The sequence below is a fragment of the Sturnira hondurensis genome, unplaced genomic scaffold (assembly GCF_014824575.4).
Source record: "Sturnira hondurensis isolate 20B ecotype Veracruz unplaced genomic scaffold, ASM1482457v3 Scaffold0001304, whole genome shotgun sequence".
Taxonomy (NCBI): Eukaryota; Metazoa; Chordata; class Mammalia; order Chiroptera; family Phyllostomidae; genus Sturnira; species Sturnira hondurensis.
In genome coordinates this window covers 2,997,572-3,011,332 of record NW_028073935.1, presented here as the reverse complement: position 1 = coordinate 3,011,332, position 13,761 = coordinate 2,997,572, and the positions used below count along the sequence as shown (strand labels likewise).

Sequence of the window (13,761 nt, the reverse complement as noted above, 5' to 3'; positions counted from 1 at the left end):
GTGTACAATATACTATTACCAAAAGGACTCCACAAGTTCACTATGCCCACCTCCAGAGGAAAGACGTCTCTTAATGCCAGAGATTTGTGGAAAGGAAAGGAATTATTTATTTAGAGCTATACAGACTTAAAGTAGTGACCCAATGTCTTCATTAAAATATTAAAGTCCTTTAGGATACCCACAGATGCACACAGTCCTTCCTTCTCCCTCTCTCCTAATCTGGGGTACCGTATCTCAGGAAAAGAAGTAGAAGTCCATGATTCAGGCTCCCAGCACCATCAGCTGTGTTACCACCATGATCTCCAGCTAATCCAAAACCATGTGGCACCTTCTCATGGCCCACCAGCAAGAGTCCTTTCACCCCTTTTCTTCCAGGCAGTGTCTCCTGCTTCCTAGGCCACATGGCAAAAGGGAGCACCCCAAAGACACGTGGCTCTCTCCTGGCAAAGTTACGGGGGTCCCCATTTGGCCAAAGCCGTGTGTTTCTCTCTTCAATGGCTGCCAAGTTTGTGTTTAAATCCCTGCACCAACCTTCCTCTGTACCCCCATTTCTGACTCCTCCTACAATCAGTTACACCTGCCAACATTCCCGTATTATTCCAAGTTTACTGGGCTGCCATCGTGAGTCTGGGCAGGTGTGGCCCCATGGCATGGAGCCAATCTTCTCCAAGCTCCCAGGCAGGTGCTGTAACCAGGGGGAGCTGCCCTCCAGTTATATCTTGGTTGGAGTCACTTCCATCTCCCTGGCTCTAGGCATGGCCACAGCTATTTAACATATCTATGCAACCAGTTAAAGGTTATAGATAGGTTAAATGACCATGCCAGAGGTTAGCTGCAAAGCTGTTGCTGTACAACACAGCTCTGCATGTCCCTACTCCATATGTCTCTTTCCCCAACTCATACCTGGCATGGGGGAAGGGGTGAGGACATCCTATATATCTTTCTAGTATTTTCTGGACCCCTTGAGTTCTGGACCCCATTCCAAATCCCTATTTGGGGTTCCTCCTCTGGGCTGCACCCTGTTACAATGTCTGCTGGGATCACTGAGCCTGGCAATAGGGCCCAATCATGGCAAACTGGCCGAGGTAGCTTTGACACAACAGGCAACCAAAGAATGGCCTTCCAGTTTGCAAGTTATGAGCTATAACTGTTTAGTGGCCTGTGAAGTTTATTTAATGTGCCATGACAGAATTAAAGAGTTGAGCAGAAGTCTCCATGTGGAGCAACAATAAGTAGTATGTATTATAAAAAACTTAAAGGCTCATTTCCACCATCTTTCCCACCCTTCCTTCCCACAACAGACAACTAATACTTTCTTATATAATTTTCAAATTTTTAAAATATATAATAAAATAAAAACATAAGCAATAAGAAATATATTGTCCTCCCCTTTTCACAAAAGATGGCATACTCTAACACTGTTCTGCATTTTTAATTTTTCACTGAATCCAGCTCAGAAATCTTTTTATGGCAGTACATCAGAGAGTTTCCTCATTTTTTTGTTATAGTTACAAAACATGGAATTGTACAAGTCTATCATAATTTTGTGATCATTCATGTTTGGACATTCAGGTTATTTCCAATGTTTTGGAAGTAATCTGGTAATGAATAATTATAAATATAAATACATCATTTTTATAAATACATCATTTGTACACAGTGAAGTGTATTTGTAAAATACATTTTCTGAAGTGAAATTGCAGGCCAAAAGGCAAATACAATTGTAATTTTTTAAATTCTTCATAAAGATCTATTCCATTATTGGTGTATTTAACAGTTAAATACAATTAAATAATGTATAAGTGACTACACAACTGCAGCATCAGTAACTGGGTAGCCAATTCAACTAGCAACAAGTTAACAAGTAACTGTCTAAATATTTAAAATATAGCTCTTGTTTAGATCATCCTTTGTTTTGATCACCTTCTGGAGGGGTGGGGAGTAGAAAAGCCTGCTGGTCATGCCAGAAAGATATAAAGGCCCACTCTTCTGATGGTCATTCCCAGAGGTTTCTTTTAGGTGCATCAAGTCTCCAATTCCAGGGCAAGCCCAAGCTTGTGGCCTCTGGCATTAATCTTCTTTCCATCTACCAGATGAGACTATGTAAGCTCTACACCAGGCCTCAGAGTCTGAGTGTGGCACACACAAATTAAACTGGAGTGATTGATTTTTGCAGAAATGGGAGCAGTGGGATCCAATTGCTATTGTGCTGCAATACCAAAGCAAGTGCATTTGGTACCTGATGTCCAAGCAAGGTTTACTGAAGAGTTAAGACCTTCATATACTTTACAATAAATTGATACTCCAAAGTCTGTCCCACTATTGACATTATAGCTGGGAGTTCCCAGTCCTGTAGCTCACTGCAAAGTTATTTCTTATCATCTTTTTTAAAAAGATATTATTTATTTATTTAGAGAGAGAGAGAAAGGGAGAAAGAGAGAGAAACATCAATGTGTGGTTGCCTCTCACACACACCGTATTGGAGACCTGGCCCAAATCCCAGGCATAGGCCCTGACTGGGAATTGAACTTGTGACCCTTTGGTTTGCAGGCTGGCACTCAATCCACTGAGTCACACCAGCCAGAACAATTCCTTGTCAGCTTTGATTTGGCACTGTTAAAGGTCATCTTGTATTAAACAAGCCAACCCTCATAACCAAAGACAGTTGAACCATGGATTGCAGGTCCAGCAAAATCAAAGTCAACATTGTGACCAAGGTTTATTTACACACTCCCTCTTGTAAGACTTTTTACCACTTTTCTTTCCTGTGAGTGGTGAAAATGTGGTATCAAATATCAGTTTTAAACCTTGACAAATCTGGTCTTCAATTATAATTTCTGTTCCCAGAGTGTTCCATTTCTCTGTGAAAGTTGAACCATACTCAAATCATTTATATTTGGTCTCCAAGATCTTACTAACTTTACTAGAATCTGTATTACATTAGATGAACCAGAGGTTAAGAGTCCCACACCGCCGCATAACTGTGTTTTTATGTCTTGTTTCACCAACCTCAAACCAAATTCTTTCTTGAAAATATCTCTGGCAGTTTTGCCAAGGTCAGCATGTGATGGAGGGGGATAGACGGTGGCCACATTCAGCTGTGTATGAGGGGGGAGGGGCGTGGATCACAGCTGCTCACTGGAGACTGCTGGCCTGGTTCAGGATGGGGCTGCAGCTGCAGGCAGCTTGGGGGTGAAGTGAAGGAGACACCATTCTGTAACCCTATCTTCCTCCCTCTAGGAACCCCCATTTGTAATTTTTATAAATGTTTTCAAGTTTTCTGTAGAGGGCTATACCAATATGCCGGTACTTCCACCAGCACCTTATTTGAAGGTTTCTTTTTTCATGTCCCTCACCGATGGAAGGTTATCAGATTTTTGCAACCTGAGAATTGAAAAACAGAATCTTAATATAATCTTAATATGCTTTTAATATTACTTTAGGGTGCACATCTTTTCATGTATTTTAGTTCCATTAATAGTTTCTTTCTGTAAATTGTCATATTCTTTGTCCATTTTTCTATTACTCTTCTTACTGATTTCTAGGGGCTCTACACTCATTAGAGAGAGATGGGTCCTTGGTCTATGATGAGCTGAAAAAAATGTTTTAAATTTCCTGATTATTTGTCTTTTAATTTTACTAAGTGTGTTGTTTTTACCACGCATACTTTTTTAAGTGTTTTATTTTTTATGTAGTCAAATTTGTCTGGCCTCTATGGCTTTTCAATCTTTGTTGTAAAGTCCTTTTCCCTCCATACTTATCAAGGAACTTAGGTGGGGTTTTTTTTTCACTCTTTTGGTAGCGTTCACATAAATAAAGTTATACCATTTAGAGCATCTTATGACTTCTTTTTTTTAAACAATATATTCTGGACATCCTTCCATGTAAGAGCTAAAGATCCACTTTAATTATATTAGTGGCTGCATGCTATGCCATGATACTGATTTTTAGCAATTTATTATCCACTCACTTTCAAGTGAGTTCCAGTTTTCAGTATTAAACAAATCTTATGCCGGTCCTAATGAGTTGTGAGGCTGGTTTGTAAGAATGTGCACAGCTCGGGGATCAGGCTTAGAATGCATTTGTTTTCATTTGTTTCTTCCCTGGCAGGCCCCCTAGTGGCCCAAGCACAAGAAGTTCAGGTTTGGAGTCCTGGCTTCTTTTACATGGCATAGTGAAACTAAAAGGCCTTGAATCTTCTGATTGAAGTCCTTCATTTGACACATGTGGCAGCTGAGATACCTAGAAGGTAATAGCTTGTCCTGTCTCACCAAGAACAATAAGCCCAGAACCTAGGACTCTCAGCCCCTGGTCTACAGCTGTGCCAGTGTCAAGCTGTTTCTTATATTGTGTGACTTTTCACTCCTGGATGTTTGTCAAGTTACAGTGTCTCAAAAGGCTGGCCAAATAAATCATTTAATCACTTAGGAAAATCAATGTTTCTGGATCATCAACAGTCAAGGGGAAAGAAGTACTGGATTGCTGCAAACTTGCCTCTTCCTTCCCCTCTTCTTTGGCCTTAGTATCTTTGATAGGAAAAACAGCCTCATTTCTGTGTGCCTCTCCACCATCACCAGGATGAACCAATTGTGCTGGAGCTGGAGAGAGGCATGAGGACTGGTGAGATGGCAGCCCTCAAAATTCAAGGCAACCCAGACTCAGACATAGCTGTGTTGTTATAGCATTTCCCAATCAGGGGCCTGAGGGTTGGCCAGCTGGTGAAAGGGGGCTTTGGGGAACTCTCTTGGAGCTGTGTATTCATTGAGAAGCACATTGCTTTAACTCTAAGACTCTATGTTTATTTCAAAAGGTGCATCCTGCCTCACTAACTAGTTGCCTTCTTTTGCACAAAAACTTCTTTGTGCAAAAAGGTAGAAGCACAGAGGTAGAAGCACACTCAGCAGAGTGTTCAGTCTGCTTCTACCTCTCTGTTACTGGAGGCAAACCAGAAGTGTTCAGAGTGCTTCTACCTCTAGGCAGTCTGTGATCTGCAGTTTCTTGACTTTGCACAGGAAAGAATTCAAGGGTGAGTTCAGGTGAAAGTGAATGCAAGTTTTATTTAGGTGAAGAGAAAAAAGGCCAGAACACAGGTTCCTGGAGATAGGATTAGGGGGTAAGCCCAGGACAAGTTGCCACCACACACTACTCCACTGGTTACAAGTCTCACAGGGCACCACTGTGAAAGAAACAAAAGTACATGACTGAGTGGATGCGGGTGAACTTGTGAGTTGCGTGCCATGGTCAGTCAGTTCTCAGAATTTTATGTTTCCAAAGGTGGGCTGTTCCTAAACTTTGTGGCATCAAATTCTGTCTTTGCCTTCTGGTTGGGAAGTATCCTTTCCTGGAGCCTAGAACTGTTTCCTGCCAGCATATTCTGACTGGCTAACAATGGGTTCAAGGATTATCACAGCTGGAATATAGCTTCACGAAGAGCACTCTGAGAATTTATACCAGAGCTGGTATCAAAGAATCCACCTCTTAATTCCAAGGTGGGAGGTGGACCTTTCTGGGCACCAAATGAGATCTTGCAGCTGGGGTTGAGGGGCACGCCTGGAAATCCAGTCCAAGATGTAAGTAAGCTTTGCCAACTAACAAAAGGCCCTATGCCTGCAAGCCGGCACCTCTTGCAGAATCTTTGCTTATACCTCCACTGTCCCTCTTCCAATCAAAAGGCAAGAAAATTTTCCTGTTTGTCTAACACAATAGAAGATGGAAATGGATTTTATTTACGGCATTGCAATAGGGAGGCATAAAGATCAGCGTCTGAAGGAAAGGTGGTTGTGCCTTAGACTTCCACAGGGAGGAGGGTGGATGATTTATAGTTGGGACTGATTTGCAATCAGGAGAACTTTCAGTCAGCCAGGTGAATAGAAATATTTATGTCTGTGTCTAACCATTTTCAGGGGAGCAGAGTTCTAACCTCAGCTAATCATTCAAGAGACAAAGAAAGGAACTTTGCAGTGGGAGGGGTGGGTGTCCTGCCCTTAGAAGCAGGTTCAGAAAAAGGGGAAAGGTCTTTGACTTTGTCACAGGTAAACAAGGGGGTCATCTACAAGTCTTATAGGAGCCAGGAAAAAGAGTGGAAAGTGAGTTTTATCAAAGTCTTGGGGAGAAGGGTTGTTCTTCACAGTAAACCTTTCCCGCAGCACTAATAGGTCAGGTTGTCTCTTAACCATACCTGTTTCTTGGGAGCATAGGGCTCGAGTAACACTGAGTAAAGTCACACTCCTGTAACTAGGGATCTTTATGGAAGAAAAAACCAGTACTTCCTACTTTTGATCAAATGGCTTAAGATGGAAATTAAGTCGATATTTTAAACATGGGAGAAAAATGCCCTGAAAGGACGTCCTTCGATTGGGTCAGTTAGCACCACATCACAGCTCCCTGGGCTTCGAACTACAAGTACCAGAGAACAACGCGCCACTTCCTCCTCCGCGCACCAAGGGTGGGAATCAAGCGCCTCGCTGTATCTCGGAGACGATAATTAATTGGCGGACTGATGGAAAACGAATATTAGGTGTATTATTTTTTCGGAAGAGTAACTCAGAAGTTCCTCAAAAAGGCGCGAACACAGAACTATTAAAGTAACATTACCACCTTTATGCGAGACGAAATAGGGTACTCCACGAAAAGGACTGAAATCAGAGTTCCCGCTCAACTTTACCAGAGGTCTCTCTTCTATCAACGCCGAGCACCCTTACCGCTGCGTTCTCATTGGCTGATTGACAGATGACGGCGCCTGCGCGCTGCATTCCTCTAAGGGTCGTGGATAGACGCCATTTTGGCCCCACAGGTACTTATGGGAAGTCGAGCCTTGTAGTGGGGTACGGCCTCTTCTGTCGGGGATTATAGGTCGAGGTGTTTGCATCTGGCGCTGCTGTTGTTTTACTCTCCGCAATCTCCAATCCTCCAGTCCAGCGGGAACCTCTGAGCATCGCACCGCGCCATCGGGGTAGGGGGGCTCTGCACCGCGGGGAAGGTGACAGGGGCGGCGTGGGGCGCGGACACTCAGCCAAGAGTCTCCCCCACTTCCCTCACGCCATGGACTCCGAATATTACATTGGCGACCAGTCAGGTGGGTTAGGGGCCTGGGGCACAGGGCTGAGGGCGGGGCGGCTACTTGGTTTGGACGGCGGCCTGGCTGGCCTGGCATCACCGCGAAGGTGGGAAGGGAGGCTGCGCAGACGTCGCTCTCGGACTGGTCCCAACGTGGACTCTGAGGCGGAGCTCAAGAGACCACTGACCCGTTGCGGGCCCGGAAGTTAGAACCTTGAGGACAGCATTCGAGAGGGAAAGCCGTTTGCTGAATCGGGGAGCCAATTCCTCGTTTTAAGGAGTTACTGTGCGGAGAGTCCTAGGGAAGGTCTCCCTGTGACCGGATTGTTTTTTTAGGAGTTGCGAGTGTTTTTCGAAGAGTTGAAGGGAAGGGAACTAACTGTTCGCTGGAGTTGGGAGATGGGATGCGGGACCTTACCTAAACTTTGCTCAGAGTTAGGGCTAGTTTAACCTCACAACACTGGTTTCCCAGTAAAGACCACATAGCAACCTTGTTTGAGTTGTGTTAATATTTTAGTGTACCTCTAGCAATTACTGATGACTTTTGTGCCTTTTCTTCACTTTGCATTCTTTCCTCTTCTCATTGAAGTTTGGTCTAGTATCTTTCCCGTTTTTTAAATAAACACTCACTGGGCCCCACTCAGCTAACAGGGCCCTCTGTGCTAGGCATCAGAGGTGCAAAGACAAATAAGGCAGGACCTAGTGAGGGAGAGAAAAACGTTACGTTTGCTTTCCCTTTGTGCCCAAGTTCTGTTGGGAATTTTCTATCATAAGTGCTTAAGCGCTTTGCTTAAGCGCTTTTTCTAAACGTTAACCTCTTTTTCTGTTTTAAGTTCACTTCATATATGGATATATGGCAGGGAATAGTTATGATTACAAGTGCTTTTCCAAGCATGCACTGCTGTTTTGCTCTAAATGTTTTCAAAATACTCTTTTTTAGTTCATTTGTGGTCTTAAGTTATTTTTTAAATAAGTAATTATATGTAAGATATGTATAAAGATTAAGTGCTAAAAGACATGAAAAAACAGCTCAGTTCCCGAACAATTCAGTTCCCGAATTTTCCATTCTTTTTTTGCCATTCTAATTTATGCCATCTCTTGTTGCATCTTTTGTAGGCATTCTGTAATGATTTCTTGTTATTTATGATTCCTGTTACTAATGATTTCAAGGACTGGGTTTTATCTTATGTGCCTTCATCTCCCCCAAACTTGTACTGTTGCAGTGTAATTGTTAAATTTCAAAATTATTGGTTTTATTATTTACTATTTAGCTAAGTAGTGTAGCTTGTTACTGTGATAGTGATTCTATTCTTACTCAGCTGTTTTGTTTTGCTGTAGGTGACTATTTCATTTAAAAAATTAAAAAAATTTTTCTATTAAACTTCTAACCAAGTCTTTGTTTCCTTCCACAACCCTAAATTCCTCTCAATACAATTTTACTCTATATTTTTAAAGTATTGGTTAAAGTGAGGTAGCAATTTATTTTTACCACTTTGTAATATGGTATAATACATATTTTTCTTTGATGAGATCACACTATTTCTGAACTGCAGTTCCTTGTGCTCTTCATTCATGAATAAGTACTGTACGTCATTTGCTAGGAGTGTTTGGGCTCCAGGGATTCAGAAGTGAACCAAAATACCCTCTCTTTTGGTACTTTCTTCCAAGTGAGGAAACAACCACATTTAACCACATTTGGTTGTGACTTGATAAATCATGTAGTATATCAGAAGGTGGTAAGTAAATGCTGTGGTCAGAAAAGATCTAGGTTTATAAGAAAGCTGAAATAATTACAGGTTATAAGAAAGCTGAAATAACTTAGAGGTTGTTGACTTGGTCCTTAGTTACATTTCTGGAGCTTCACATTCCTTTTATGGTATATTTTTTCTTCCATTTGTGTCACAATACATGTTATGATGATTGGTATTTATATGAGTATTATACTGTTGTCTTGTTTACAACATTAGCATTATTAGTGATGCTTCATCAGTGGTAACCTTTGCTTACATTATTCTTGATTTGTTGTTCATTTCACTGGTAGATGTCATCCATCTTACACCTTAAGTGGGTTTTTGTCTTATTTTTAAGCAGATGATGGTGGCGCTACCCCAGTACAGGATGAACGGGATTCAGGGTCAGACGTTGAGGATGATGTAAATGAACAGCACTCTGGATCAGACACTGGAAGTGTAGAACATCATTCAGAGGTATTGGCTAAACATCTTTGGGGAGAATTTTCCCTTGCATTATGTGAGACCTGTTTTATTTAGCAGTTACAGAAATGCTGTCACAGGATTTAGGCTTCAAACCCTGGGAGTAAAGGATTATAAGTTTATAGAGAACTGCTTTAAAAATAAGTGGGGATGGGCCCTGGCTGGTGTGGCTCAGTTGGTTGGAGCCTTGTTCTATAAACCAGAAGGTTGCAGGTTCAATTCCCAGTCAGGGCATATGTATAGGTTGTGGGTTCAGTTCCTGGTTGGGGTGAGTGCAGGAGGCAACTGATCTGTGTTTCTCCTGCATTGATGATTCTCTCTCTCTGGAATCAGTAAGTAAATATATATTTAAAAAAATAAATAGGGATAGTCTGGTTATTTAGGAAATCATGGGGACTTAAATTCTAATTGGGTCTCATTTCAGGAATTATTAGGCAGTTATTGTCAGTTTTTGATTCAGAAAATGGGACATGCTTTTGATATTTAACTATGCTTCCCCATTCCCCCAAAATGATGTCCTACAGGGACAATGAACATTTGGAAACTGAAGAAATACCAGTTGAAATAAAAGTTTTGAGGGTTTTATCATCTGGCAAAAATCATGTCAGAATTGGCTTTCTGAACTATCTCTGTACAAAATAACAAAGCACATGTAAACTCAAAAAGCTGTTTTTGCTTAGTAATACAGAGTAGTATTGGATCTTGTGTACAGCACTTCAGCATATTTGGCCTTATAGGCACATTTTTTTTAAAGTGTATTTTATTGATGATGGTATTACAGTTGTCCCAATTTTTTTCTCCCCGTTATCCTCCTCCATCCTGTACTTCCCCACCCTCCAGCATTCCCCCCACCCCCCCCTCCTTAGTTCATGTCCATGGGTTGCACATGTAAATTCTTTGGCCTCTCAATTTCCTATATTATTCTTAACCTTCCCCTCCCCCCTGCTGTCTATTTCATACCTACCAATTATGTTTCTTATTCCCTGTACCTTTCCCCCGCATTCTCCCTTTCCTCCTCTACACTATAACTGTCCATGTAATCTCCATTTCTGTGATTTTGTTCCTATTCTAGTTGTTTGCTTAGTTTGTTTTTGCTTTAGGTTTGGTTGTGACTTTGTTGTCATTTTACTGTTAATAGTGTTTGATCTTCTGTTTCTTAGATAAGTCCCTTTAACATTTCCTATAATAAGGGCTTGGTGATGATGAACTCCTTTAACTTGACCTTATCTGGGAAGCACTTTATCTGCCCTTCTATTCTAAATAATTGCTTTGCTGTATAGAATAATCCTGGATGTAGTAGATACATATTTTTAAAACTTTAGTTTGCTTCCCAGGTTATATCTTCTATTGCACAGTGTTAGCAAAATAAAATTGGAACACTTTTCAGTAAGTCACCTATGAGTTTTTAGTAAGCACAGACTGAAACACAGGAATAATAAAGATGACCAAATTTTCTTTTAAGAACTTTATATACCATATATTTTGTTTGATTATGCATGCACAGAAAATTAGCAAATTTTTAAGTAGTAGGTATAATTGTTAGAGAATGTATTATTGACTCTGTTCTTTCACATGTTATTAGTATATTTGTATGTTCAATAAATATTTATTGAGCACCTGTTGTGTCAGGCTCTTTTGACATATCAGTGATTAAATGAGGTCCCACCAAAATCCTTCACTTCTTGGATTTACTTACCAGTAGAAGGAGAATGACATTAAAAAACATGTATTATTTTTAATTGTGTGGTTTGTTAGAAAATGGTAAATGCCATGGAGGAAGGAGAAGGATAGAACCAAGTGAAGAATGCCAGGACAGAGGGCAGGTTGTGGTGTTAAGTAGGGGGTACAGTCAGCTTTATTAAGAAAGTGATACTTGAATCTAGGCGTGAAGGACGGTGAGGGAATAGCCACATGACTACATGGGGGAAGAATATTCCAGGCAAAGACCCTGCAATGGGGTTACTTGATGTCTTCAAGGAATACACCCGGGAGCTAGTATGGCTATCATGGAGTAGGGGCAAGTGTGATCAGAAAGCTGAATGGACTGGGAGAAGGGCTTATCTTCTAGTTATTTTGATATCACTCACTTTTGTATACTCTTAAATATTTAGGCTAAATTCTAATTAATGTATTATTTGATAGGTGGAAATTACTTGATAATGTAAATATTGTAGTATATTTAGTATGTTATATCTTAAGTTTCTGCTTTGGAAACAGCATTGGGAGCTTGACTCATGACCTTGTGATTCAGTTTTAAACATAAAATAGCTGCCTTTAGCACCTTTTAACTACTTATTTGTAGTTAAAATAAGTAGTTATTTATTTGTAAATGTGATGGATGCTAAATAAATAAAGGTGCATATTGTTGAAATTTGGAAATTGTAAAAGTTTAAAGAGAAAATTTAAGTTACCATTCTCCTATCACAGAAATGACTTAATTTTTTCATTTTCTTTCTCCCTCATGTGTATATGTATGTGTTTTAATTTAAGATATTACTATATGTATTTTGTATCTGTATAATGTTTGCCTCTTCATTTACTATTATAGCTGAAGTATTTCCCCATGTCATTAAAAGGTCTCTCTAGCATAATTTTTAATGGTTGCATAATATTTCACAATAGGGATGCACCGTTGCTTATTCAAGTTTCCTAAATTTTTTTAAAATTTTTATTTAACTCTTGTTCAAGTACAGTTTTCTTTCTTGTATTCCCAGCCTTGCCCTCTCAGTGCTCCCCACCTCCCTCCCATCTCCGCTAAATTTTGAAATTTAGACTATTTAGCCATTGTAAGTGGAGCTGCCATGAACACTGTACATAAACACTTGACTTCATTTTTTTGCTAATTTAGAAATCTGCCAGTAGAATTAACAAGAATAAAGAGGCCAGGAAATGGGTGTGCACCCTGTGGCCTAGGATGGCTATGAATGTGGCCATAAAATGTTGGGTACCCAAGGCTTTTCATGGATATTCCCCTCCGGAAGGGTTATCCTAATTTGCTAAACTATTGGTTAGTAGTTTGAGAGTGCCGATTGTACTCTTAAGTGTTGAGTTCTGTATTAATGCTCATTTGCTTGTTTAAAATGGCTTTTAAGGAGAAATTTTGCATTGTTTTTTGTATGCTAATAGAATGTTAAAAGAGTATAGTTATATTAAAAGGAGCAGTGCATATTACAGACCCAAAACCTAACGTATGTGTAGGTTTCCTATTTGATACAAATTTAGTGGCTTAAAACTACAAAGATTCATTACATGACAATTCTGAAGACCAGAAATCCAAAATGGACCTTACTGATTTAAAATCAGTGTCACAAAGTCTTTTCCCTCTCCAGGGGAGAATCTGCTTTCTTGCCTTCTCCAGCTGTACCTCTTTAAGGCCATTTGCATTCAGTGGCTGTGGGCCCTTCCTCCATCTTTAAATTCAGCACTATACCATCTTCAGATCTCTTTCTGACCTCTGCTTCTGTCATCACATCTCTATTTCTAAGATGACCCTCCTGCATCTCTCCTATAAGAACCTTTATAATTATATTGAACCTACTCAGATAATCTAGGATAATCTCCCTGCATCAAGATTCTTAATTACATCTGCACAATCCTTTTTGCACGTAAAGTAACATATTCACAGGTTCCAGGGATTAGGACACAGACATCTTTAGGGGGTGGCCGTAGTTTTGCCTGCCACAAGATGGTACTCCTAACAGTACTTTCCAAATAATGAGACTAGAAAGAAGTTTTTCCCATTTGTATTTTAGAATTTAGGCTTGTTTTTTAAAAATTCATATCACCTGCGGTATTCACCCTGCATGGTTTTCTTTGGATTTTTAAGGAATACACACATACGGTGTGCACATACACATACACAGAGTCATCAAGACAGTGGTCAGTATAGGAAATGCTGATAAATTTTTGGAGACTAATAATTTTTGCAGACTTTTAAACTCTTAAGGTACTTTAGTAATTGAAAAAAAACACAACTTTTTCCTGAAAATAATTGTACATGTTGATAAGTTTTGACATGACAGAGCAGGTCTTAAGAAAATGAGACTTATTGTGCCTTGACCAGTGTGGTTCATTTGGTTGGGCATTGTCCAGAAAAGTGGAAGGTTGCCAGTTTGATTCCTGGTCGGGGCATATACCTGGGTTTCTTCCCTGCTCAGGACATGTAGGAGAGGCAGCTGATCAATGTTTCCCTCTCAGACTGATGTTCCTCTCCCTCCCTATCTCTCTAAAAATAAATAAAATCTTTAAACAATGAAAATGAGAGTTTATTGTAACAAACATGATGTGGGCTCTCTAAATCATTCTGTATAGGAAGTTTGTGTGTTTTTTCTGTCATTGATGGGCTGACGTGATAGCTATTTGTAATAGCATCTCTGTTCTTCAGTGGTTGGCTTCATTTTTTTTTTAAGTTTTAAGAAAAGTCAAAATAATGTTATAAAACTCACAATGCAAAAATATGAAGAGTGGAATATTGAAATCTTAAGGTCAGGAG

At 40.1% G+C, this 13,761-nt stretch overlaps 1 protein-coding gene and 1 pseudogene across 1 annotated transcript in view; one reads left to right on the top strand and one right to left on the bottom strand.

The window, feature by feature from the left end:
- Positions 1-2,016: 2,016 nt before the first annotated feature.
- Positions 2,017-6,948, bottom strand: LOC119004150 (voltage-dependent anion-selective channel protein 2-like; annotated as a pseudogene).
- Positions 6,525-13,761, top strand: part of IWS1 (interacts with SUPT6H, CTD assembly factor 1) — a 71,703-nt gene continuing 64,466 nt past the window's right edge. Inside the window, exons 1-2 of the mRNA XM_037070880.1 lie at positions 6,525-7,075; positions 9,145-9,263. Of these exons, the coding sequence (XP_036926775.1) occupies positions 7,042-7,075; positions 9,145-9,263 (153 nt within the window). The 5' untranslated portion in view covers positions 6,525-7,041. The remainder of the gene's footprint in view (positions 7,076-9,144; positions 9,264-13,761) is intronic.